The sequence below is a fragment of the Berghia stephanieae genome, chromosome 1, assembly GCF_034508935.2.
Source record: "Berghia stephanieae isolate SIO BIC M18660-M18661 chromosome 1, UCSD_Bste_1.3, whole genome shotgun sequence".
In the NCBI taxonomy this organism is placed as follows: Eukaryota; Metazoa; Mollusca; class Gastropoda; order Nudibranchia; family Aeolidiidae; genus Berghia; species Berghia stephanieae.
The window spans coordinates 91,518,566-91,543,772 of NC_088360.1; the positions used below are offsets into that span (position 1 = coordinate 91,518,566).

The window sequence follows — 25,207 nt, forward strand, 5'->3', positions numbered from 1 at the left end:
ATTATGAAAGCAACCAAGACACCACAGTTTGTTGACTGAATGAAAAGGCCCCAAAGTCAAGGAGATAACAAAGGCCTACAGGACTAATAGGATTTAATTATTGTTATTATGTTAAATGGAATATGATTATATCTGAAAAGGATGGCATAAATCTCAAGTTGTATTAAAAATTTATACATATTTTTGTTTGTTTATTTAGTTGTGCAATCATGCTGATGCAGAGGAAAGCAAGTGTTCACAACCCCATTGTTGTCAGACTTCCAGAGAAACGTGAAGAACCCAGAAAAGAAGAAGAAAAGGTGAAGAAGAGACCTCGCCTAACTTGGAGGCCAAAAAGACAGTGGGAATCTGATCAAAAGAAAGATATCCCTGGTGTATCCTTCAGCATATTTGAGGTAGGAAATGGAAGATTAATTAAGGGGATGGGCGGGTCCTGAAGGCGAAATTCTAAAATGTAATAAGTGGCTGATTTTTAGTGGTAATTTTAGGTTATGTACATCCTAATTAGAGGAAAAAAAATTGAAAACCTAAATTTCAGTTTTTGGTTACCATGGTAACGCCGCCATTTTGAAATTTGATACCCTATAATGAAGTAGTTTTCAAAATGCTAAGGCTTCGTCAAATGACAAGTTATTGACATGAAAATAGGTACACAAGTAGTATTTGAGCCATTCATTTGGGCTAAGCATCGATTTTCTAATATCTACAATAGTATTATTTTTATTGATTTTCAAAGTTCATCAATTTTGAAAATCAAAAATTGACCCATTTTTGACTTTTGACCCACATTTACGCAAAATTTATAAAATAAATCTGAAATACAAATGCTCAGTTTTATGAAGCTAGTAATACTGTATGCACATGCGAAAAATCATTCCAAAATGTTTACAAATAAAGGAAGAGTAGCAAAATATATGTAGAAAAACCACAAACTGAGAAAAACGCATTCAAAGTTTCAAGCACAGGAAACTCAGACAAGATCATGCATTCATGCGTCAAAATGACCCTGCTTGATGTGCGGGCCCTCCCTCTTCAGCCTCCTGTTCCTGCCTTGCCTTTTCTTGGCTTCACACACACACACACACACACACACACACACACACACACACACACACACACACACACACACACACGTACGTATGTACGTACGTACACACACACACACTCTCTCTCTCTCTCTCTCTCTCTCTCTCTCTCTCTCTCTCTCTCTCTCTCTCTCTCTCTCTCTCTCTCTCTCTCTCTCTCTCTCTCTCTCTCTTCTCATCTAGCTATCGTATCTATACAGCTAATGAGCGGTATGGTCTTGTGGTAAGACAACTCCGCTTTCAAATCGAAGTCCTGGTTATCGAGCCTGGTTGCAGTCACATAGTTGGTCCTTGGAAAATGACTATTACTCCCGTTCTCTCACCGTATCGGGTTTTTTAAATGAGTACTTAGCCGTCACAGGTTGTCTCTGTCGGAAAATTGTAATTGCCTAAAGCGTCTTCTTGTCTACATTTACGTGTTTGCTGTCGTCAGGACCCTTTGTAAAGCGTTTTGAGCACGTTAGTGGATTTTCTCTCTCTCTCTCTCTCTCTCTCTCTCTCTCTCTCTCTCTCTCTCTCTCTCTCTCTCTCTCTCTCTCTCTCTCTCTCTCTCTCTCTCTCTCTCTCTCTCTCTCTCTTTATTTATTTTTTTTTTTAATGTTTATATGGCTTTTTCGCTGTCAAGCCAGGCTGTAACATTATATTTACTGACCCCCTTGGACTTCAAGAGGTTAGTTTGGACCTAAACTGACCCATCTGAGAGTCAACAAACACATTTTCATGTAGCAAAGGTTTCAAACTTTTCAAAAATAAAAAAATCTCAAAATCGATATTTTACTCGATTTTTGACAATCGAGGACCCGCCCATCCCCTTAAGCAAAGGAAATAAATAGCAGATAATAAGTGTCTTTTATTACAGGTTTTGTTTCACTCGTTATATTAAAACCTATATTGATGCAAGTTTTAACAACTATCAATACAAGGTTTAGATTTAACGAGTGAAACAGGAGGTGTAATGGACATTGTTTTTATTTTTTGATTTTAATAAATTTTAATTTTGGAGGGGGTGGGGTTTCACTTGGCAACCATGCATTTTATTGATACACATCAAGTAACATGTCTTAAGTATTCATTCAACTTCTTTTCTCTAGGGTGCTGTACAAAAAGACCTAACTGGTGTTGCCCATATGCTTTTGGATGCCCTTGGTGTTCCTACACAAGTCATTGAGGTTTGATTGATTTATCACCCGAAGTAGCATGTATTTTTTGAACCATCAGAATTTCAGATTTTTTGTTTTTCCACTTTTTGTTGTTGACATTTTCACAATTAGTTGAAATCATGTCAGATAATTGCAGATATATATATTTCTATTTCTATTTACAATTTATATTAATTTTTTTGTTTGTTTGGTTGATTTTTGTATACTACTTTAACACCATAAGGGAAATTATTTTGAGGGATAGTTCTATGGGTTGCCCTAAGACAGCACCTTGTGAGCTAGGACAAGATGACTTGTTCAAGGCCACTTGTTTGGCAATATTATGGTCAGTCAAATAGATGAGGCTTTTTATGAAAACCTTTTGGGACCTGTGTTCCAAGTCCTATATTAGTTACTTTCATTGCCTCCCAAAAAAAAAAGACCGTTTACCCCCATTTTTCTCTTTTGGACAACTTACTTATGATTTCTGTTTGCTCTACGTTTGTTTTCTAGATTTTGTCTATTCTTTCTGGTTTACTTATGGGCAGTCATCTTAAAATGTGTCTGTGACATTATTTGTTTCTACTTTACTTATTTGATAATTTATTTGTAGTTTATATATATATATCTACACACACACACACACACACACACACACACACATATATATATACATACAATTATTTTTATTTTGATTCCTTTATCTCTTCAATTAATAAATTGTTTACATTTTTTTTTTCAGTCGGCTTTGAACTTGAGTAAGTTTTATTTAGCTTTAAGGTTGTTGCGTCGCATTCCTGATGCCAGTCGCCTTCAGGCTAAAAACAAGGATGGTCAGAATCTTTTCCATGTTCTTGCTTGTAAGACCAGTAATCAAGATCCTGATCTTCAAATCAAGGTAAGCAATTTATCAAAATATTGATGTGATTGTTGGATATTGAAATTTGATTCCGAGTTTGCAATAGTTGATATTTTAAGAGTATTATACACTTCCTCTTGTATTGTATAGTATTTTTGTTTTGTGTACATTTTGATGAATTTTAAATTTGTATGTCATTCTCATTTGGAACATATGCAAAAATAGAGCCTTCAATGACTGTCATGGTTTTGTTGATTTTTAAGACTGTAATAGGTTCAATTTTTGTTTGCTGAAAATCTCCCTCCAAAATGTTAAATCGCCTCATTTAAAAAAATAAAAAAGATTTCTGTCATTGACTTTGTAGCTTAAAAACCAAACTGATTTTAAGGAAGAAATCTCAATTGTTAAGATTAAAAAAAAATCCATTCTAATGCATTATTGTCATTTTAGTTTTAGAAAAAGTGTAAAATTTAAGGGTACATTGGTTTTCTTTTTCTTCTTCTCCTGTCTGCTTGCTTGTTTTCTAAATATTTCAATGACTTTTTTGAAAACCTGAACCATGAAATTCTTGCACAATTAACAATTAACATAAAACGAAGGAAAGCATTGTTGTCAGAAATACACATCCACAACAAACCACTGGAGCAAGTCATATTTGATATTTATTGTGGCATCAGCCTGTTATATGTCGATTTCAGTAAAGATGCAAGGGTACTGTAATGCGTCTCTTTTAAAACAAATCAGTTAAAACATTAATACACATGATTACACATTTTGTTGTGCCTAAAGCTGAGAAATTGTGGAGAAAGAGTAAAGACAAAGGAATGGGATACAAATATATTATAAGACAAGATGCATTAAAAGAAAGAGTTTGTGCATAAGCCTCCAATGATTGTGTATAAATGTAAGCTTTAACAGTGATACTGTAGTAGTGCAGCATTTTATGATACAGGCATGTTTTTTGGATGGTTTTGGTTGAAATAGCTTAGCTTGTTTTCCTAGGTGGCTGGAGCTCTATTGGAAAAAGGTGTTCCTCTCAATGAAAAGGACAGGTTTGGGATGACGCCACTGATGTGGGCAGCTTTGAAGCATCAATCAGTTCCATTGGCGAGGTTTTTTATTGGTAAGTGTCCATAGTTTTTTTTCTTTCTTTTTTAGAGGTTTTTGCTGGAATCCAGACAAATCACAAACCTCTCTAGTGTTACTGATGATTTCAATCCTTTGACCATCCCATCATATTCCTTTTGACTGAAGCTGAAATAAAGTATTTATGTGAAAAATCCACTCAAAGGAAGGAACTTAACTCTCAGTTTGTACTAAATTTCTTCAATTTTACAATACCAAGTTTATGCTCCCCCCCCCCCCCTTCCCCTCATTTTAATTCACAATAAATGTTTTATATTTTGTACAGTAAATGACTTGCGTTATGATCCCAGAGTGAAAGACATCTTTGGCAGAGACACAATGGCAACATTTATGTGGGACTTTAATTGGATCTCCGATTCATTTAAAGCTACTTTAGTCCAGTAAGTTAATGTCTCATTTCTTTCTTGTAGGGCTTGCATAGCAAATAATTTGAACAGGATTTACTGTGTTTAATTGATTAACATATGTCATTATCGCCTCAAAACGATATTATGTTGGGATGAGCCAGGTGCTCAAAAATAATGTTTATGAAAAATGTTAGATTTTAGTTTGTGTTATCATAAGACAAGATGTCAATTGTCTATGTCTAATATTGACCCAAGTTTTGTATTTTCTTTACTGTACCATCATTTCTTCTTATCTCAGTCATCTGGACATATTACTGTTTTGAGCCAGTGGGTCACATTCTCCTGATTCTGAGTGGAGTCTTCCCCTTTGTCTTACTTTTTCTTGTGTGCTTTCAATTGTAATCTATAACTTTTTTGACTAGCCCATTTGCTTCCTTTTTACTGTCGTTGAAATGACCCAAATGTGTCACAAGTGCCATAAAACTCTTATAAACAAAACAAATTTCCCTGATTAAAAATATATTTTCAAGACTCAAACTGATAGAACTGAGCAATAGGACTCTTTTTATTGTGTGTGCTTAACAAAATGTTATTCCGTTTCTGTCTCAACAGATCTTGGCTCAAACTGTTGTTAGAAGAAGGTAAAATGTCATTGGATACATCATATGATCATCCTCTCCCTGATCCTTTGCTGCTTGGAGCATCCATTTCCTGTAATCAACCGGACTATTTTGAAACAAAAAGTGCATCTAGAACAACACCCCTCATTTTTGCCATCCGGAGATACAACTTTGGGATGGCTAAATTCATGCTGCAGAGTGGAGCAAATCCTAACTTTCCTGACAGCAACGGGATGACTCCAATGATGCATGCTGTCATTATGGTGAGCTATACAAGTCGTTCCAGATGACAAATATTGTATAACAGGCATGTAAATTTTCAGCGCCTAGACTGATTTCAGACTTTTAAACAATTTTCAGTTTTCAGTCTTCCTACTGACAACATGAGACCAAGATCAATTCCAGGTGCAGATTTTTCTTCTTACTCCCTTCCTTCTATAATTTCATCTTTGTCAATGATGCTGCCGATGCTGCCCACACTTACCAACTATGTTGAATGCCGATTCCTTGCTGACTGTCTCGCCACAAGTCTTGTTGCGTTGCGAGACATTGAACACATGCATCCTCGCAATTCAACTAACACACACAGCGTGTCGGACGGGGCCATTTCTTGCCTAGTTTGCTACCGACACACACAAATTTTCTGGTTGAAAATCTTCATTCCAGCGGTTCTTTGTATCCTGTTGATTAGCAAGTGAGGTAGGAGTGTCACAGGAAGCTGACGGTGCGTGCAATTAACCCTTTGATATTTTTGGATACAGGGGATTGGGAATGCGTGGCTTTGTCAGATGTCGCAATGCATTTCTGTCATTTGTGTGTCAAAATATTGTGATAAATACTCACAAAATGTGGGGCTGGTTGCTTCAGGTGACAGGCAAGTACTTAAGGTGGCAATGGTACTGACCCATCTTGCCAGTTTATGAGTGAAAATTTTCTAATTATTGCCAGATGTTTATAAGGAACTCTACCGAAAAGATTTAGTTAAGAAATAAAACTTTATTAGGTTATTGTACATTTTTCTTTTGCAGAATGATTTGAAGATGGTCAAACTCCTTCTCAACTATTCTTACAATGTTGAAACTGATTGTGTTGTTCAAGTCCGTAAACCTGAACTAGTAACACAGACCTCAAGACAGGTAAATTTATTTTCAAGCTAATGCCCTGGATTAGCTTTTATAGTTCGTAGCAATACAGTCCAGGCTGGTTTATTGGGACGGCTCGGTACCCGACAAATCATCCCAATTAAAATTGCATCATCATCCACCATGGTTGTACTCTAGAGCAGGCTGCCAGACAGCTGTCTCCACGTCTCACAATTCTCTGTGGTGCGCATGAAGTCTGCATTTTAAAAATCACTTTTGGCCATTCTTAAGTAATTCAAATGTGTCATTCTCTGTCTTCCTCTAGCTCTCTTTCCTTCAATCGTCCCAGGTGTTACCAACTTTTCTATTCTGTCTCTCCTTTACACATATCCCCAAAACTGTAACTGCCTCTTTCTGATGGTATCTATCAGTATTCTTCCTTTTCTCACCTTTGCCAGCACTTCCTTGTTCATATACTTGTCTGTCCATGATAGCCTCAACATTCTTCTATACATCCACATCTCAAATGCCTCTAACCTCCTAGTGCATTCTTTGTCAAGCGTTCACGTTTCACAACCGTAGAAAAGGGAAGTTGTAACGTGTTTCCACTACTTTTATTCTGGTCTTCAACTTTAGGTTGTTGTTTGACACAACTGGACGCATTTTATGAAACACATTTTAGCTATTGCTATTCTTTGTCGTGCATCATGGGTAATTATAGTGCCTAGATATTTAAATTTCTTTACTTGTTTGATGGACTCTCCTTTACTTGACATTTGAAAGGTCGTGTTCATTCTTTGAGACCACCATGCATTCGGTTTTCTTAACATTTAGTTTCAGGCCCATCTCTTCACTTTAGCTCAGTAAATATCTAAAATTCTCTGCACATTTTCTTAAAATCTAGAGGTGCCTAAATGAGTCAATAGATATGTAAAATAAATGGAGTAAACATGACTCTTTATAAAAGATACAACACAGAATAAACAACATTTTGGCCTTTGGCCTTCTTCAGGTAAACAAGAAAAGGAAATATGTTATTACATTTGCATTATGGTTAAAACATTATAGGTAAAAATGTGTTTCCCAAATAAGCGGCAGCCATGAAATGAGCAATTTTTCAGATTTACCATAGATCACCCTGCTTTATTCGTCATGACGGTAATAGCAACAATGTTTTTTCAGGCAGTGACATTTCACGTTTTAATGAAAAACAAATGACACCTTAATCTACCTCTAACAGTGAGAGACAAATCTAATTGCACAAAACAATTAACGAATATGCCACTCATAACGGTTGCATAAGTAAGTAACGGATTAAGAATGCATTGTCTACCCATTCATCTCATTGAACAAACAAACCATTTGGTAGTGACAACTTTGAACAAACAAAGCCATCACTCATTACCATTGTTCCATTGGTCAGTTTTCCTGCGAACCTAGCATCATGGCCATTGACCCATAAACATGACGATGGTTGTAGGTGACACTGATAAGGGATACAGGTAAATTCTACTGTTCACATCTCTGTGATGACTATGACAGTGGTTCGACCACACACCCTATTGGCTATTGCAGTAAACACTAACAGGGGATACAGGTAAATTCTATTGTTCATAAATGGTTGACCATCCCATTAGACTAATTTACATTTTATGAACCACTATTTAAATGATTGAAGACAACGAAAATGCTCTTTTATCGGGATAATCATAGTCAAATTTCGTCCCCATTAAACGGTGGGTCATTCCAGTTAAGTGGCTGGGAATTGGAAGGGGTATGACTTTTTACTTTTTATAGTGAAAAAAATCCTTTCCCAAGAAATTGTCCCAATAAAGTAGCTGTTCGAATTATGCTGTGTACCCAATACCGACTTGGACTGTAATTGACATTGTAGTGCTTTGACATATTATTGTAGGACATGGAATTTTGGATGATAACGATCTGATGATCCCATCCCCCCCAAAAAGGAAAAGAAAATAAATTAAAAAGAAATAGGAAAAGCAAATAAACGGAAAAGAAAACGAAAGAACGAAAAACAAAATGAAGTAGTAAAGAATTGAAAATAAAATTAAAATTTTGATGACCCCACAATATTTACTTATGTTAATTGGTATGTTTATCTAATTTTTCAAGATCTTCCCCATAAGTTTTGAGATTTCGAAAGAAAAAAATCCTGACGATCTGATTGATGAAGAAGTGGACCCAGAGGAAGAGGATGATGATATCTCACTGTCCAAGCACACAGAAGAGAACGAGGAATCAATTGTGTTAGAGGGTGAGATGTGACAGAAATCTGGAGACACAGTCTAAGATAAATTGTTATAGAAATGAAAAATTTCATGATTTTTGTTTGACGTTGTAATGAAAGCCAATATCCAACTTAAATATAAACTAATGTTTTCATTGATACCATCAGAGAATAGATGAATTCAGTAGTAAGCCATCATACTTTAAAGGAGTATCAGAGAACATTGAGTGGTCACTTCTGTGATGTTCAAAATGATGCCATTCTTTTGTTTCTGTTTTTTTTTTTTATTTATTTATTTTTTTTTGCCTTAGAAACTACTTAGTAGTGTGTTTTGATCAACCTGCATATTTCTCAGATGAAGATGACGTAGACGAAGATGCTGTATCAGAGGCAGAGGATGATGAAAATGACTCAGAAAATGAAGGCAATGATGATAGTGATCATGACACTGATATCATGGATAATGATGTAGATGACAAGGCAGCAGATGATGAAACAGATAAAGCTGTTACAAAACTGAATTTGACGAGACATGTTTCGTCCCTCAATAAAGAAAGTGAGACTTTTATTTATTCTTTTGAAAAGGTACATTTTATGCTCATGGACAAAAAATTACCATCTGGATGACTCTTTAACTGTCTTTTGACAGAAAATGTATTTATTTTATCACAATGCATTTTTAAAAGGAATAAGCGTCATTTGTTTGAAGAAAATCTCCATTCCAATGTGCCAGTTTGTATGATATTTACAATTAAATGGTGTAACAATGTTTGCTTTTAAATTTTGGCAACATTATGCTTTGTGTGGCCAATGAGTCGTGTAACTAATGATTAGAAACTCACCACTGTTTTGAAACCAAAATACATGGCATTACTAAAACATGAGTACCTTTTCCCTGGCAAAAAACTGACAGCTGATTGCTATAATATGAATCCCACTGAGTTAACGTTGGCTATCTTACTTATAATCGTCTTCCTGATGTTGCGCTTGAATATCTTGAAATCGACTTTGACTGTAACATTAAACTACTTACCCAGGTCTTAACTGTTACTAGATTGCAGCTTGTGAGGTGCCATTATGAATGGCAGTTTTTGAGGTGCGACATGCATCGTTGATGGAAATTTGGGTTTACAAATGTTTTTCATTTCATTACATAAATATGCATATTTGTTTATTTGTATATTTTATCTTTTTCCACACTGTTAATTTATTTCAGCAACATATTCATCAATTGAGAAAACAAGTAGTGTTGACCTGTCTGTGTGTGACAAAAACCGCTGGACTGCATTGCATCATGCAGTTTGTGCACTCGACTATGCATCCTTTGATAATGCTGAAATTGTTTATATTTTGGGTAAAGCTGGTGCTCCTTTGGAAGCTGAGAATGACAAGGGTCAAACACCTTTGACTTTGGCACTTAAGAATGACTCTGTGAATATTGTCAAAGTGATAAACCAACTTTTAATCCAGGCTCCATACAACAAAACCCCAGAACCAGTCAATCGGGTAAGATGATAAACATTAGTCAGTTGTCCTATATTTGTCATCAATGATTTCTGTTCCTATATTTTAATTTATGAGGTTTAACAGTCTTTATTAAGGCTATTGAAGGATCTATACCATGCTAATCTGTTTCTAATCAGAGTTGAATGTGGATGGCTTGAAGGTGGCGGTCCGTTAGATCACAGGTTTGCATATTTTAAAAAATCTTGTCTCTTTTATTCTAGAATCCCTCTGCCTTTGAGGTTCAAGAGCTCATGGTTAACAAAGTCCAGCCTGACTACCATGCTGATTCCAAGGCTATGCTGGAAAAGGAGATTGTCAATCCAATGGATAAAGAGTTTGTGAAAGTTGATGACCATTGTGAGATTAAATCATCCGGGTGGGTCATAATTTGATGAAATTTGATTTACCTCTTCTTCTTCTTGTTTCTCTTAATGTCTCTGACATCTCATTTAGTGTATAATTTGTACATGTTCCATTTCCTTCATGCACTCTTGCTGTTTATTCCCTAAATAGCATGGTGGTTGGCAATTTTGCCTGAATTTGGCATTTATGACAATTTTAACAGTTTATTAGTAAAAGTTTGGAAGGAAAATGATGGAATAATATTTTCTTCCCCTTGTAATACTATTATCTCAATTAAGTGCCTTGTACGCTTAGAAAATTGAGTCAAAAGGGTGACTTATTTGTTACAGACACATTAAAGAAAAATTAACTGTGAATTGACCGTATTGAGTTAACAAAAAAAAAAGAAGGGAAGGCTCAGCTGGGCTGTAATAATTGCAACACTAGCCTCGGTCTTTTACTCAGGCACTTAAAACATAAAATCCCAATTGAATCAGACGTGGATTAGTAGTAGTCGTAGTAAGCCTCGCAGTCCGTATGACACTTGCTGAGAATTGTGTGATTCAGCCATAGTCATGAGTATAGTTGCTCTCTCCATCCATGTTGTTAATTGTTTCCATTGGTCCTAGGCCAGAGTTTTGAGGCTGTCAAGATCTTGTTGTGACTTTAGTACGGAGGGCATTGCAATATTTCTTATTTCTTCAGGGATTAATTTCTGATATGTAGAGAGATCCTGGTTCGATGTTAGATGTGACCAAATAGCCTCAATCGCTGTTCTTTTATTATTGTACTCAGGCGTTGGAACCTGGCTCTTTCATAGAGATCAGTATTTGTCATTGTCTCTGGCCAATAGATTCTAATTACACGACGTTATTGTTTGCTGTGGTATGAATCAAGACTTTCGTTTTTGTGAGGCCTTAGGTTCCACAATTATATATAAATATCGGAATAATCAGTGCCACATAAATCTGTACTCATTTATGTGGATTAGTACCTGGCTATAGGTATATACACGATATTGCAATATGTCTAAAAAGCAAATTGTACTGTATGATATGGAAATTTGGTTCCTTATGGCCTACTGGGGAAATGAAACTGAAAATGTGCTATACAAATTTTTATATTTATGTTATATTAAATGACCTTTAAGTTGTTGCTAGCTCAGTAAAAGTCCTAAAAACAAAGAAAACTAAAATGTGATAAACTGGAACATAGAATTTTTATTCAAAGAAAATATATTTTTGGGTTTCTTTTCTTGTGGAAAAAAAATCTTTGACATGACTTCACTGTCTTAGCTTTGGTCTATTCTTTCTTATTTCCCTTATTTCTAAATAATCCTAGCGGGAGGACTTTTCTCAAGTCAATCATACCTGTGGTGCAAAAGCAAAAAACAAAACAAAGACAATAAAAGTTATTTAATACTCATATTGGTAAAACTTCTAGCTGAAGATCCTTTAAAAAATGGTCATGAAATTGTACCTGTTTAAAAGAGGTACTCTTATTTTCTTTTCCAGGGAAGTAGCAGTCAATGAGACAACCGACATTCCTTATCATGTAATACTCTCTAAGGTGGATGTGTCTGCGGGCAGTTATGGCAAATTCAACTTTTACAAAATACAGGTAATTAATGATTTCTTTTTCAGCCTTCTTTTGACAAAAAAGTAGCGAGAATCAGTATATTTCCAAACATGTGAAACAGCTTTATTTGTTATTATAATATGAGTTGTTTTAGTAACATTCAAACTTTAAAAATCAGTCGCATATGTCTGATTATTCTCATAGTTATTATTCTTTATAATAGATAATCAAGCACAAGGCCAAGAACCTGTTTGTTTTATTTACCCGTTGGGGCCATATAGGAGACAGGGGTCAGTACCAGCATACTCCTTTCCAGACAATACAGGAAGCATCCAAAGAGTTTTGTAAAGTGTACAAATCAAAAACAGGCAATGACTGGAACCAAAAAACACCGTAAGCATCACACAATTTATATCAGTTTTGTAAATACTTTTATTTTTGAATTCCACTCAAGTTTAGACAAACTGAAGGTCTATGAATAATGGAATAAACCATATTAAAATATTTATAAAAACATATCTTTATCCCAGCATTATAATTGATTTCTTTTTCATGTAATAATTATCATGATGAAGTGTGTTCCATTAGTTAACGGGGTATTTTTAAACCATAGATTTTCTACTTCTCCTATCATTTTCTTTATCTTGGACTCTTACAGAACCATAAAGTAAAGTGTTTCAAGCTAAACTCCTATAAATGAGATCAAAACAAAAATATTGCTTTGATATTATGACAGGTTTCTTCAATGTTTTTGATTTTTAAAAAATTGAATTATTTATAAGCAAGCAAAACGGTAGTGTCATTCCTATTTTATTGTTTAGGAATATTAGATGAATTTTCTCATTATAATCAACTTCTGTGCTTGTGTCTTGATGAGGCTTTTAGGTGATCTCAAACTAAATACACTAATGGTTCTCTTGTGGAATCTACATCTGTTCTCTATTTTACCAGTGCCCTTTGTCCAACTTTTTCTCGTGTGCTTTTAATAATAATCATGATAATACTTTATTTTCATCCTTTCAGAAATTCTTTGTACAGATATGTTATGGTGCATAATAAAAATCTAAGAAATATTTGCAACTATATCACAAAGCATTAACTAGAAGAAAAAATAAAAATTTCAATAAAGAGACACTGATATTCAAGTAGCCCGAATTTTAGATGAGACAGCTTTTCAATGCGTAGGTGTGGTTGTATAGTGTTAAATACTGATGTAAATTTTATTTTAAATGTATGATATTTTAAAAACTATTCCATTATTTTCGTTTGACTGGGGCAAACAAACAGACGAACGAACCAGTTTCGATTTAGTTATATTAATACACACAAACATTTTTTTCTCTTTCCTTAGGTTTTTGAACCGTCCAAAGAAGTATCGTCTTATGAATGTTACAGAAAAGCGACCCAAAACAAAGCCCATCAATTTCAATTTTGAATCTTCCCCTGCAACAACCCTACCAGAATCCATATATGATGTCGTGAATGAAATGGTTGGTTTCATTTAAAAAATTTATTTCTTCTTTCAACTTTACACTTAACATTTTTTCTGGTTTCTTTTGTTTGGATCATTTATATCTTTTTGTGCAGCTTACTATCTATCTATATCCATCCATCCATCCATCCATATCTATCCTGGTTGGGATCTTTTGACTTTCCACAGTGAACAGGAGGCCACTTGCTGTGTCTTTCAACTCCTTATATTTAGTGTCTGCGTTGCTTTCTGTCTTTGTCTAGGAATGGGATTACTTGGCTTTGTCCTGGTTTTTGCCAGAGTCCTTGGCTGAGAGGTAAACAGTCAAATGTATAGTGTTAGTTTTGGAGGGTAATATTTTTTCTTTGTGAATCATCTCTCTGTTATGTATTGATAGTTATTTTGTTTTTGTTTTGGTAATATCTTGTAAATTTTGAGTGTATTTCTGTTAGTGGGATCCTGTGCTGATGTCGTGAGACTTTCAGGTGATCTCAAACAAAGTACATTGATGGTGTGCTCTTGGAATCTACATGTTCTCTATTTGAATCAATTTCCCTTGTCTTACTTTTTCTTGAGTACTTTAATTGTAATTCTAAAAATTTTTGACTATCCCATTTTCTTCCTTTTTACTGGTGCTCACACGACCCACATAAAACCTTTAAAAAACAAATGTATATCTATCTATAAATCAGTCTATTCATCCATCCTTCCATCCATCCATCCATCCATCCATCCACCCATCAGCCTATCTATTTAATTAATTTATTTATAACCAGACCATTTTGAAATACTACTTCTTTATTCCCCAATATTTTTGTGTGTGGAGATATTGAATCATTATTATCAATTTTTACCCCACCCTTCAGAGTAGTGTTAGTATGTTTGATGCATCTGTGGAAAGCTTTGGCCTTGACATAGATGTGATGCCCTTTGGTCGAATTAAAAGAGAAGTCCTTTTGGAAGCACGAAAAATTTTGACAGATATAAGGTAATTCTTTGTAATATTTAAAATTGTAATTCAAAAAAAAATATTGACGACTGTGATATTTTTAGGTAACTAGGACCCAGTCCTTTGTTTCAAGTGATAAAGTAGAATATTTTACTCCTCCCTCCAACTCACCCATGCATTTCCCATATTTGTGGAGGTATTTAATTCCACACACCCCCCCCCCCCCCCCCCCCACTTTAACATAAAAATAAAAACAAAAGAGAAGAATGGAAATAAATAAAGATTTATTGTCTAAAAAAAAAAAGTAAGGAAGAAAAAAAAATCAGGGAAATCTGTGTATCGGTTTTCAAAAATTCCATGTATATAAATATTTTGTTGCATTATGACTCATTTTAAAAAAATGTTAATAAATAGAACATTCATACTCCTATATTTTATGTCTTTGATATTTCCTTATGCTAAAATATTTTGTAACATTTAAGTTTCAATATTTCTTTGTTGCAGTGAGATGATTGATAAAGCAGGAAAGTTCAAGAACAATTGGACTAAAGAGACAGAAGCTGAATATCAAAGTTGTTGTGAAGAGGTAATTTCGATTTCTAAGCTATTGATTATATATTTGTAAGATTAACTTTCTTTAAAATCATGGACAGAAGCTGTTAAGGATGACTATTTGATGTATTTTGTGAAATTCGCCAAGGTCTCAGCAGATACAACTGCAGGACGAGAGTCGAGCCACTGATGGGAATAAGAAGTGGAGGTGGTTCTGTATTTGTGAGTTCGGCTGCATCCTTTCATGATTTTGGATAGATTTTGATGTTTCATTCATGGACTTTGTAATGACAATATGTTATTGGGTGTGGTGAATTTACACGTTGTTCTTCTCATCGCAAGTATTACTATGCCTAAATTTTGCATGAGAGTGGAAATGATGCAATTCAGGGAATAGCTATGGTCATGTACCTTAAATTTCTCTGGATTTTTCTCAGTTGAGTTTATCTAGTTTATTTGATATGGTTCCTAGACCACACTTAGTTTCTCTGACAGATTACACAAAAAGCTTATTGCACCGTTATGAAGACAGGACATCATTTGGCTCCTTTGTACAACGGCATAATTTTTTTTTTCATCTTTATAATTATTGAGACCCCGTTTCAATTATCAAAGTTGATTTCCATCAGATCTTTATTTTTAAACTCCTAATTACATAGACCTTCCCCCCTCCCCTCTGCACTTGTGGAGTCTTTCAACTTTATCAGAGGGAAACAGCCAGATGAATTATTTTTTTGGAGAGATGAAATTGTTGTTCCTTGTAAATCTTTTTTTCTATAATAGATTATTTTACTATAGGGGTAGCCCATTTGAGTGTATCCCCTTTTGTGGAGATCCTACAGCAGTTACTGTGGGACTTTTAAAGTGCTTTCAGACTTGCTATAAAGATATATCGCTCTTGGATCTACCTCATCTCTGTTGAATAAGTCCCCTTAAGTTTTTCTTTGCTGCTTAATAGCTAGATCTAAATCTTTTTTATTCTATCATCTTACTTTTTACTGGTCTGAAATGATCTAAAAGTGAAGGTACTCAATTTATTATTAATCATTTATCTTTGTTTTCTATTTTTAAGCTCACCAAATTAACAAATGAATTCTATCACTTGGTTCCCATTTCTGGGTTTGAAAATGAGAGTATCCGGCCCATTTATGACAAAAAGACCTTGCGAAATCAAACCAGATTACTGAATGAACTTCTAGATTTGCAAATTGCAAATACTATCCTACTTGGTGCAAATCTAAGAAAGCAGGGTAAGTTGATCAAAGTTTGACATTGACTGACATTAATGACTTTAAAAAATGATCTTATCATTAAGGTCTCCAAACAGTGATTCAGAAGTTCATGACTTTCTGAAACAACCAACCAATCTGTAAGAATTTGTTTTTGCATTTTCTATGATGTTAAGGTTTAATAGAAATTGTTTATAGAGCATCAATACTTAAACTTTTTTGTGTTGTTTCAATATTTCAAGCATTCCATATATTTTAACCTTGTTGTGAATTCTATTTTTTTATTGAAATGAAAAAAAAAAAAAAAAAATTGAAACCCTGTCGATTGTTAAATAAGACTTCTCATCGATTAAGATGAAACTATTAGAGTAGGTCTGAGGATTGATCCCTAGTCGAGGCAGACTGATTTTTTCTTGTATTTTTCTTTCTGCTTTATCTGGCAATGTTTCATTCACACCTTTTTCAGATTTTTACACCAGTGTCTTCTCCTTAATACTTTGATACCATCAAAATAAAAATGGAGCCACTCTAATGTTTTTGTGTTTGTCCACTCCTGTTCAATGTTTATTATGATGCTGGTTCATAGCGAAAACATGCACCCTTTTGAAGAATATAAGCATTAGTTCGTCCTAACTATTGGGTAACCTCTGTGGCGTAATGGTAACAAGTCTGACCTGTTATCAGGTTTGAGGTTTCATCCCCAGTCGACACAGGCTGATTGTTTTGGATAGTTTTTCTTGTAGTTTTCTTTTTTCTACTACTTTGTCTGGCACTGTTTCACCTTTTCAAGACAGAACATTTTTAAGACTTGAATATATCATTTGTTGTTTTTTATTAAGGGATGGTTTGGACCTTTTAAAAAAATATTTAAATTACCTACATTGGTCATTCTGTATCGACATTATAGGATTAAACCCCCCCCCCCCCCCCAAAAAAAAAAAAAAAACACATTTTTTTGTGAAAAAAATGCATTGATGCATGTTTTGCATCCTGATTCTGGGGTCTGGTATCAAATAGTATAACAATCTTCTGGCAAATTTTCCACAAAAACAAATTTAGGAATCGCAAAAACTAATGAAGGAATAACCTCCATATTCTTCCCGCTTATCAAAATTTTAGCATTTTTGTGTCACCATAGAGAGATTTTACAGTTTTAGCTCATGGGATTTGTATTAGAACATTACAAAGTTGGAATCAAATTTTTTGGGGACAAAATTGATGTAAAAAAATTTATAATTTAGATTATAAGTCAAAATACACATACCTTATCAAAAAGATTTCTCAATGGTGACATAATACATTATTTCTGTGATAGCTGGAAATTTTCAGACAATTTCATGGAATTGATTCTGAGAAATATTTGACACAATATCCCCTAGAAAAACGACATATTGAGAAAATAGCAAAAAAGCTTTCCATTTTACTCAATTTTCTTACTGCTTATACACTTTTCGACCTTGTTTTTGGTGCCTTTGTAGTATATTATGAGAAATTGCACTTCAACAATATTATGTCTAAGATTATAAAATGTCGTTTTCCACCGAAATCTCAAAATCAATTTTTTAAAGAATTTTCTTGATAATCAGACCCAAACCACCCCTTAAAAACCGAGAGCATTTATATAGCACAATATCCACTTAACGTGCACAAACCACTTTACAAGGGGTCCCTGGCCAATAGCAACATTAAACATTTAGGACAAGACATGATGCCTATTAGACAATAGTACCTTTTTTTTTTACAGTGACAACGCTTTTAAGGGCCAGTACTCATTTTACACCTGAGTGTGGTTAAAGAATGTGGGTAAAGAGCCTTTTCCAAGGACTCAACGATGCACCGCTCAAAGTGGGGCTCAAACCATGGACCTGTCAATCCGAAAGCGAGTGTCATACCACAAGACCAAATAGTTGCACATACATAAAAAAATTGAAATCTGAAGCAAACTTCATTAGTTCTCATCGTTTTTTGTTTTTTAAAATTTTTTTTCTTCCAAGCCTGGGGTAAGTTTGCCACATAAAAAACCATTGATTTATCTTGGTAACTCATAAGTACGCTATTTTATGTGAATTTTAACTTCATTTTTTATTGGTATCTCATTATATGTAACATTGTGGCTTTGCGGTCTAGAATAACACGGCCATACGTCCTGGTGGATGGCGCAAAGTTGAGTCTTGTTAAAAGCCCTTTACTCACATTTTCTTGCAGTAGTTAGTTAAGAAATGAGTACTTGGTCAGTAATAACAGTGTCTATGTTGAAAAAATAAATTGTACAGGCACCAAACAGGCATCATGCCTTGTCTTACATGTCAAATGTTGCTGTTGTCTTGGGGCCACTTATTATGTGCTTAGAGCACATTTAGTGGATATTGCAGTTTATAAGTTGACTTCTTTTTTTCTTTCTTTTTTTAAAATCTTTAATTTATTTCTGTTCAATTATGATGGATTTCTTCTCATTTTTCTCTCTATTTTATAACATTTTATATTCAGAGGTGAATCATGTGGATTATATCTATAGTTGCTTGGGTTGTAGCTTACAACCGTTACCAGAAACAGACCCAGAGACACAATTGATCCTCACCAATATCCATGCATCAGGTAAAAAAGTGATCTATAGCATGTTCTCCATCACTATTATTTTTTTTTCATGATTTGTTGCAATAAAGATATGTTATAAATGGAACTTTTCAATTCTAAAAAATGTATGAGCTGAACTATTCTGGAGTTTTGTTTTAATAATAATGATAATAATAATAATGTACTTTATTCATCCAAAAGGAAATTTTTGTACAGACGTATAAAATGCCGACAATGATACATACATAAACATAATATACGTAAATATAATGTGGTAAAGTAAAATTTGGTAATAGGTATATATAGTGTAATAATATTGTAGGCTGTAAGAATAATTACATAGTGTAAATTAAGAGACATACAGATTATAAATGTTTAAAGATATAAATATCTAGAAAAGGTATATTGATGTTAACATATAAGAAAAAAAGATCAGTAAAAAGCTAAGAATTAGTAGTTACAGTATAATACTATTGTAAATTGACTGAGAAAAATTACATAGTATAAATTACATGGCACGTAATGTAGAATAAAAAGGTCAATAGAAAAGTTGTCGTAAGCGATTTTATAAATTGATGTTTAAAAATTGTGGGTATGGAGTAATTTTAAAGAAAAGGTTTTCAAAGTTAAAACAGACGTAGACCAAAATTTATAAATTATTTTCCTTATTAAAAATTCTGCAACTGTAAGGTAAAAAGGATCGGAGGTGTCTTTCACTTTTTGTTCGTATAGACAACAATCGGTCACTTCTGTTCGACTTAGTGATCCGAAGATTTAAAGGGTGAGTTGGATTATCTAAAATATTACTAATTTTTCTTAAGCAGTATTCTGAATATAAATCATTAAAAGACATGGATCCTGTAGTAAATTTATTAGCTCTTTTGATAATCCTGTCAAAGTTAGCTTTTGGTGAGCTAAGACAATTTCCCCCCCAGGCAGTAATACAAAAAACCAAAACACTTTCTATTACAGATCTATAAAATAGCGTACAAAGTGTTTTGTCAATGTTAAGTTGGGACAATTTCCGTAAAAAGTACATTCTTTGATTAATTTTACTATTGATATAACTGGAATGTACGTCCCACCGTAATTTGTTGTCCATGGTGACTCCTAGATATTTGTACTCTACTACCTGCTCTACTTTTTCATTTTTAATAGTAATATGGTCTTTTGTATTCTTATCTTTTCTAAAGTCTATAATTAATTCTTTGGTCTTACTAACACTCAATTCAAGGTGGTTATTGTCGCACCAGGAAACAAATTTCTTTCTTTCTTTCTTATAATTTATTTAGTTATTATTAGTAATTAGTCCTTGTAGAGTTGTATCGTCAGCAAATTTTAAAAGGGATATGTTTAAATCTGCGCTATTACAGTCGTTTGTATAAAGTATAAAGAGCATGGGATAGATTACACAGCAGTATTTATAGTAATTTTATTGGAGACATTTCCTTTTACTTGTATATATTTTGTTCTATTTGTAAGGAAGTCTAGCATCCAGGAGATGATATAAGGATTAATTTTAAAAGTAGAAAGTTTATGAGCAAGGAGGTGGGTCTGAATTGTATTAAATGCGGATAAAAAATCAACAAAAAGAATTCTGCAGTAGCTTTTAGGCGTGTCTAAATGTTTGTAGATATTATTTGTAAAAACTAGGATGGCATCTTCTACACTGCGTTTACTTTGGTAGGCAAATTGATAGGGGTCCAAAAGAGGTCTAACGTGGTTATTAATTCGTAACAAAATAAGTTTTTCAAAATATTTTATGACAATTGATGTGAGAGCGACAGGTCTCTTTGACCAAGGTTTACCAAGGTTTGACCAAGGATTACAATTTCCACCAGGAGAACTATAACAGTGGTGTGATTGAGGCTTCACCGAATCCTGAGCCTTATTACAGTTAATGGTATATTTTTTAAAACAGGTCTGAATTTATAACTAGGTAAAATAATGGAAGAATTTAAGTAAAAAGAAATTCAGTCTCACAGTGAAAGGATTAGACGACTTTATAGGCTTTTGTTTTTTTCTTCTGAGACTGTATTGTTTCAGTTTTTAAAACAGAACTAACAATAATGTTTACTTAGCATGATTGTACTTTGTTTTATACTCTATTGCTGTATTAGTAATTCATTTCTGCCAAAATATATAGGTTAAATTATAGCTTATTAACCCATTGCTTGACAAACCAATCTCATTAAGTTTAATCCCAAGAACCAAGTACAGGGAGATAACTGTGGCGGAAAATTTACAAGTACAGTCCACTCCGGATAATCGCAACACCGTAGGATCAGTGAAAGTGTTGCGATTAACCAAAGTTGCAATTAACCGAAGTCCTGTCCACTATTGCAACATTCAGGGTGTCCAGCGAGGTCGGATAAGTCGGATAAAGTCGGATTTTTTACCTTAAGGTTGGATTGGTAGGAAAAAGTCGGATAATTGCACCCGAGGTCGGATTTTTTGCCGTGTCAAGCATTTTCCTCAAAACCACAAAATCACCATTATGTCTTATGTCATATTTTGACACCTGTGCTCAGTCTCTTGAAATCTGGTGACGGTCCCGTTTTTATGACGTCGGGCCAGACAGAATGGCACCAGATGTCACAATTGATACAGACGACCAGTGGTGTTCTTTGATTAGCTGGTTGATGGTTGAAGGGGAAGGGAGGGACACATGGGTCTGGATTTTTTTCTCCGTTGTAGGTGCCTATTGCCTTTTTAATACCCCTCTCTCTCCTCTCTCTCTCTCTTCTCTCTCTCTCTCTCTCTCTCTCTCTCTCTCTCTCTCTCTTCTCTATCTCTATCTCTATCTCTATCTCTCTCTATCTCTCTCTCTCTCTCTCTCTCTCTCTCTCTCTCTCTCTCTCTCTCTCTCTTTATAATCTTGGTTATACAGAGATAATAATATTATATATTAAATAAAGCAATGGTGATTGGCTTAATTTACTCTCTCTTCTTTTTACCTTTGGGCTTGGCTTTAATTGAGAGATTATTGGTTGTATTTAAGCTGAATAACCACTATGTTTCGTAACAAAGATATTGTAGCCTGCTTTATGAAGTAAAAATCAAACAAAACACACTTTCTGCCTTTCTCTCTTTTTGAATAACATTGTAGGCCTTTAACATGTGGAAAGGACAATTCATTAAATGTTTACAAAAAGTAAATTTATGTCTAATAATAAGAATGGATTTATACTACTTATAGTAATATATTAAATAATACTAATACAAAACTATGTTCCTGTTATTTTTACACTTTGCTTGTGTTTGATCTGTAGACGGAGACATTTTCCTCCTTTTTGACAAATTGCTATTATCATCACTGAATAAAAAACACTCACCAAAACCACTACATCAACATCTCTACCACCACTACTATTACAACCACCACCAACACATCATCATCCCTACCACCACCACTATTACTACAAATAACACCACATCATCCCTACCACCACTACTACTACAAATACCACCACATCATCATTCCTACCACAACTACTACAACCACCACCACACAATAATCTCTAAGACCACCACTACTACAACCACCACCACATCATCAACCCTACTACAACCACCACCACAGCATCATCCCTACCACCACTACTACTACAACCACCATCACATCATCATCTCTAAGACCACACTACTACTACAATCACCACCACATCATCATCCCTACCCCCACTACCACATCATCCCTACCACCACTCCTACTACAACCACCGCCACACCATCATCACTAGCACCACTACTACTACAAATAACACCACATCATCCCTACCACCACCACCACCACATCATAAACCCTATTACCACTACTACAACCACCACCACATCATCATCCCTACCACCACTACTACTACAACAACCACCACATCATCATTCCTACCACAGCTACTACAATCACTACTACCACATCATCCCTATCACCACTACTACTACAACCATCACATCATTATCCCTACTACAACCACCAAATGTTTAAATTACACTTTCAACTTTTCTACCAACTCGTGTCAGAAATTGATGCAAGACAAATTTTGGATCGCATCTCAGTAAATTTGAGTGAAATTCAAATTTATAGGTTATGGTCGCATGGATGGGTCATGATCTTCACGATGAAAAATTTCCTCCTTTTTTGTGACCAGTCATTCTCACCCCTGCTTTTAAATTGCTTGGTAGGATTTTTTTGGGGGAGGTAGGATTTTTAAGTCTGATAATCTGCTGGACACCCTGAACATTTTACACAAATATGATCAACTCAAACGAGTTGTTGTAAACATTGTTTGAGTCCACCACAGACTGAACAATTTGATTGGAATAAAAAATTATATGACAGCCCTGTATATATTTTGACAAGCAAAAGCCGACATCTTAAGATTGGATTCACTTTCAATTTTTGTTCTCAACATTTGTAAGAGTCCAAGAGATTAGCTGTGATAAGAGTCAATAAGCTCTCACCAAACCCATTGATCACAATGCACAGTTGTCAATCACAAAACAAAGGATATCATCGCTCAGTCTCTCCTCACAACTGTCATCGCCTACCTGTTGTCTAAACCATGCCCAGCCCACTTACCTCATATCTCAGATGACCGCACAAACCCGAACTGCAAAGCCCTGCCCCCTTTTGTACCTAATAGTGGTGACACACTACTGTAGCATTAAACCCCGCCCACTCTTGATTCTTCAACGTGTCATGATTTCACCCATGATGAAATCTAATCATGAGATTTTGTTTGATTGATTCGTTGAATTTGCCTCCTTTTGAGGTCAAAAATTTGTTGCGATTAGCCGGTTTGTTGCAATTAACCAGTGACTTTTATATAGAATTAATTCCGTTTCTTGGGAAATGTTGCGATTAACTGAGTTGCGATTATCCGGAGTGGACTGTAACAAAAAAAAAAAATCATTGTGCCATCTCTATACTATTAGTGGGATTTTTTCATAATTTGAATTGTGTTAGATAGAGGAACAATTTATCTACATTTTGATACCAAGAAACATATATGTTTGGCCATTTTACATGATAAAATAAAAATAAAGGAAAAATCCTCTAGTTTGACATTGTTTAGGATGTCTGACCACTCTGGGGTTGGTTCTGGATCACTATTTTCATCAACAATGTCTCTTCCATTTCAAAATTAATTTCAATGTCCGATTCATTACCAGAATCACGACCAACATTGTCATCATTGTCTGACATGGTCTCAAGAATCAAAGAATTTAGGAAATCAAATGCCATTTTTGTTTGTTTTTCACTTCGTTTTTCTTTTTTACCAGGTTGAAAAATAAATAAATAATAACCTCGCTAATAATTGTCAATATCGGAACCGGTAAAGAGTTACTTTCACTTTCATTCTTCTTGTACTTTCAGAAATTCGCATTTTTAATATAGTAAAATATTTTCCTGATCAAAAAAGAGCTTCAAAACAAAGCACTAGATATAGGTCGCAATCGGGCGTTCTGCCATGATCAGGTTTGAAGATCAGCGGCCAGAATCAGTCGTTCTGTCAAGCAATGGGTTCAATTATAACTCCTCTCTCTCTCCCCACCCCACCCCCACCACGTCCACTGTAAGTGTACCAAAATAAATAATAGGCTGACATAATTTGGAAAAGACAAAAACAAAGTGAACAAAATAAGACATACAGGGCTAATCATGAAGTTGACCCATTTCTTTCTTTTTCTATTTTTTTTTCATAGTGTCAAATGCAAACGTCAACCGCATCTTCAAGATTTCCAGGGAAGGAGAAAACGAGCGTCTGGCCAAAACAAACCTCCCCAACCATAAACTCCTTTGGCATGGCAGCAGTATGTCTAATTTCATCTCCATCTTATCTCGTGGTTTGTTGGTAGCCCCACCAGAAGTACCTTGGAGTGGTCATCTCTTTGGAGAGGTTAGTTTGAAATTGTCAATACTTTGTAAACAGTTTCTGTGTCTGTTGGAAGTTGGTAGGGGACAAGATTGAAGGGTCAGAAGAGTGTCTTCTGACCCATCAATCTAGTCCCCTTGGATTATATGACTGGAGATCTTTCTGTTAGGGAAATAGTCAGGTGTGGGGTGCTGTTATGTGAGGTGATATCTATTCCTCCATCTCTTGCCTCTCCGGTTAATCATCTATTAATGATTTGTATTAATAAAATCCTTAGAGTGGTTACTTTTTTTTTTTGGCGAGGATCACATTTCGCCAAAAAATAAAAATAAAATAAAAGTAGCCACTCTAAGGGTGAAGTGGCAAGTCTGCTAAAACTGTTCCAGTGCCATCTTTAGACCTGTAAATTCTCAGTCAATTAACTGAAAAATCAGTCAATTCGTTAAATTCAAATATTTAAAAAAAGGAAAGAAAGAAAGAAAGAAAGAATTCATGAATCGTAGTTGAATGACCGTAAAGTATTTAGGAATGTTCCACTGCCCTACGCATAGCTCATGGGCCGTTTATTTTAACGATAGATATATTGCCAAGGCTAAGCGATACT

General features: G+C 34.7%; 1 protein-coding gene across 2 annotated transcripts in view; it reads left to right on the top strand.

Annotated features, from left to right (window-relative positions):
- LOC144961835 (poly [ADP-ribose] polymerase tankyrase-like) overlaps positions 1 to 25,207 on the top strand; it is a 99,105-nt gene that overhangs the window by 65,662 nt on the left and 8,236 nt on the right. For both annotated transcript variants that reach the window (XM_078894893.1, XM_078894897.1), the window contains exons 33-51: positions 200 to 395; positions 2,177 to 2,254; positions 2,967 to 3,122; positions 4,086 to 4,206; positions 4,495 to 4,609; positions 5,189 to 5,459; positions 6,225 to 6,332; positions 8,412 to 8,553; positions 8,882 to 9,082; positions 9,743 to 10,032; positions 10,254 to 10,408; positions 11,889 to 11,994; positions 12,176 to 12,345; positions 13,304 to 13,442; positions 14,290 to 14,411; positions 14,877 to 14,958; positions 15,997 to 16,174; positions 18,641 to 18,748; positions 24,434 to 24,627. In XM_078894893.1, coding sequence (XP_078751019.1) covers positions 200 to 395; positions 2,177 to 2,254; positions 2,967 to 3,122; positions 4,086 to 4,206; positions 4,495 to 4,609; positions 5,189 to 5,459; positions 6,225 to 6,332; positions 8,412 to 8,553; positions 8,882 to 9,082; positions 9,743 to 10,032; positions 10,254 to 10,408; positions 11,889 to 11,994; positions 12,176 to 12,345; positions 13,304 to 13,442; positions 14,290 to 14,411; positions 14,877 to 14,958; positions 15,997 to 16,174; positions 18,641 to 18,748; positions 24,434 to 24,627 — 2,932 coding nt within the window. The remainder of the gene's footprint in view (positions 1 to 199; positions 396 to 2,176; positions 2,255 to 2,966; positions 3,123 to 4,085; positions 4,207 to 4,494; positions 4,610 to 5,188; positions 5,460 to 6,224; positions 6,333 to 8,411; positions 8,554 to 8,881; positions 9,083 to 9,742; positions 10,033 to 10,253; positions 10,409 to 11,888; positions 11,995 to 12,175; positions 12,346 to 13,303; positions 13,443 to 14,289; positions 14,412 to 14,876; positions 14,959 to 15,996; positions 16,175 to 18,640; positions 18,749 to 24,433; positions 24,628 to 25,207) is intronic.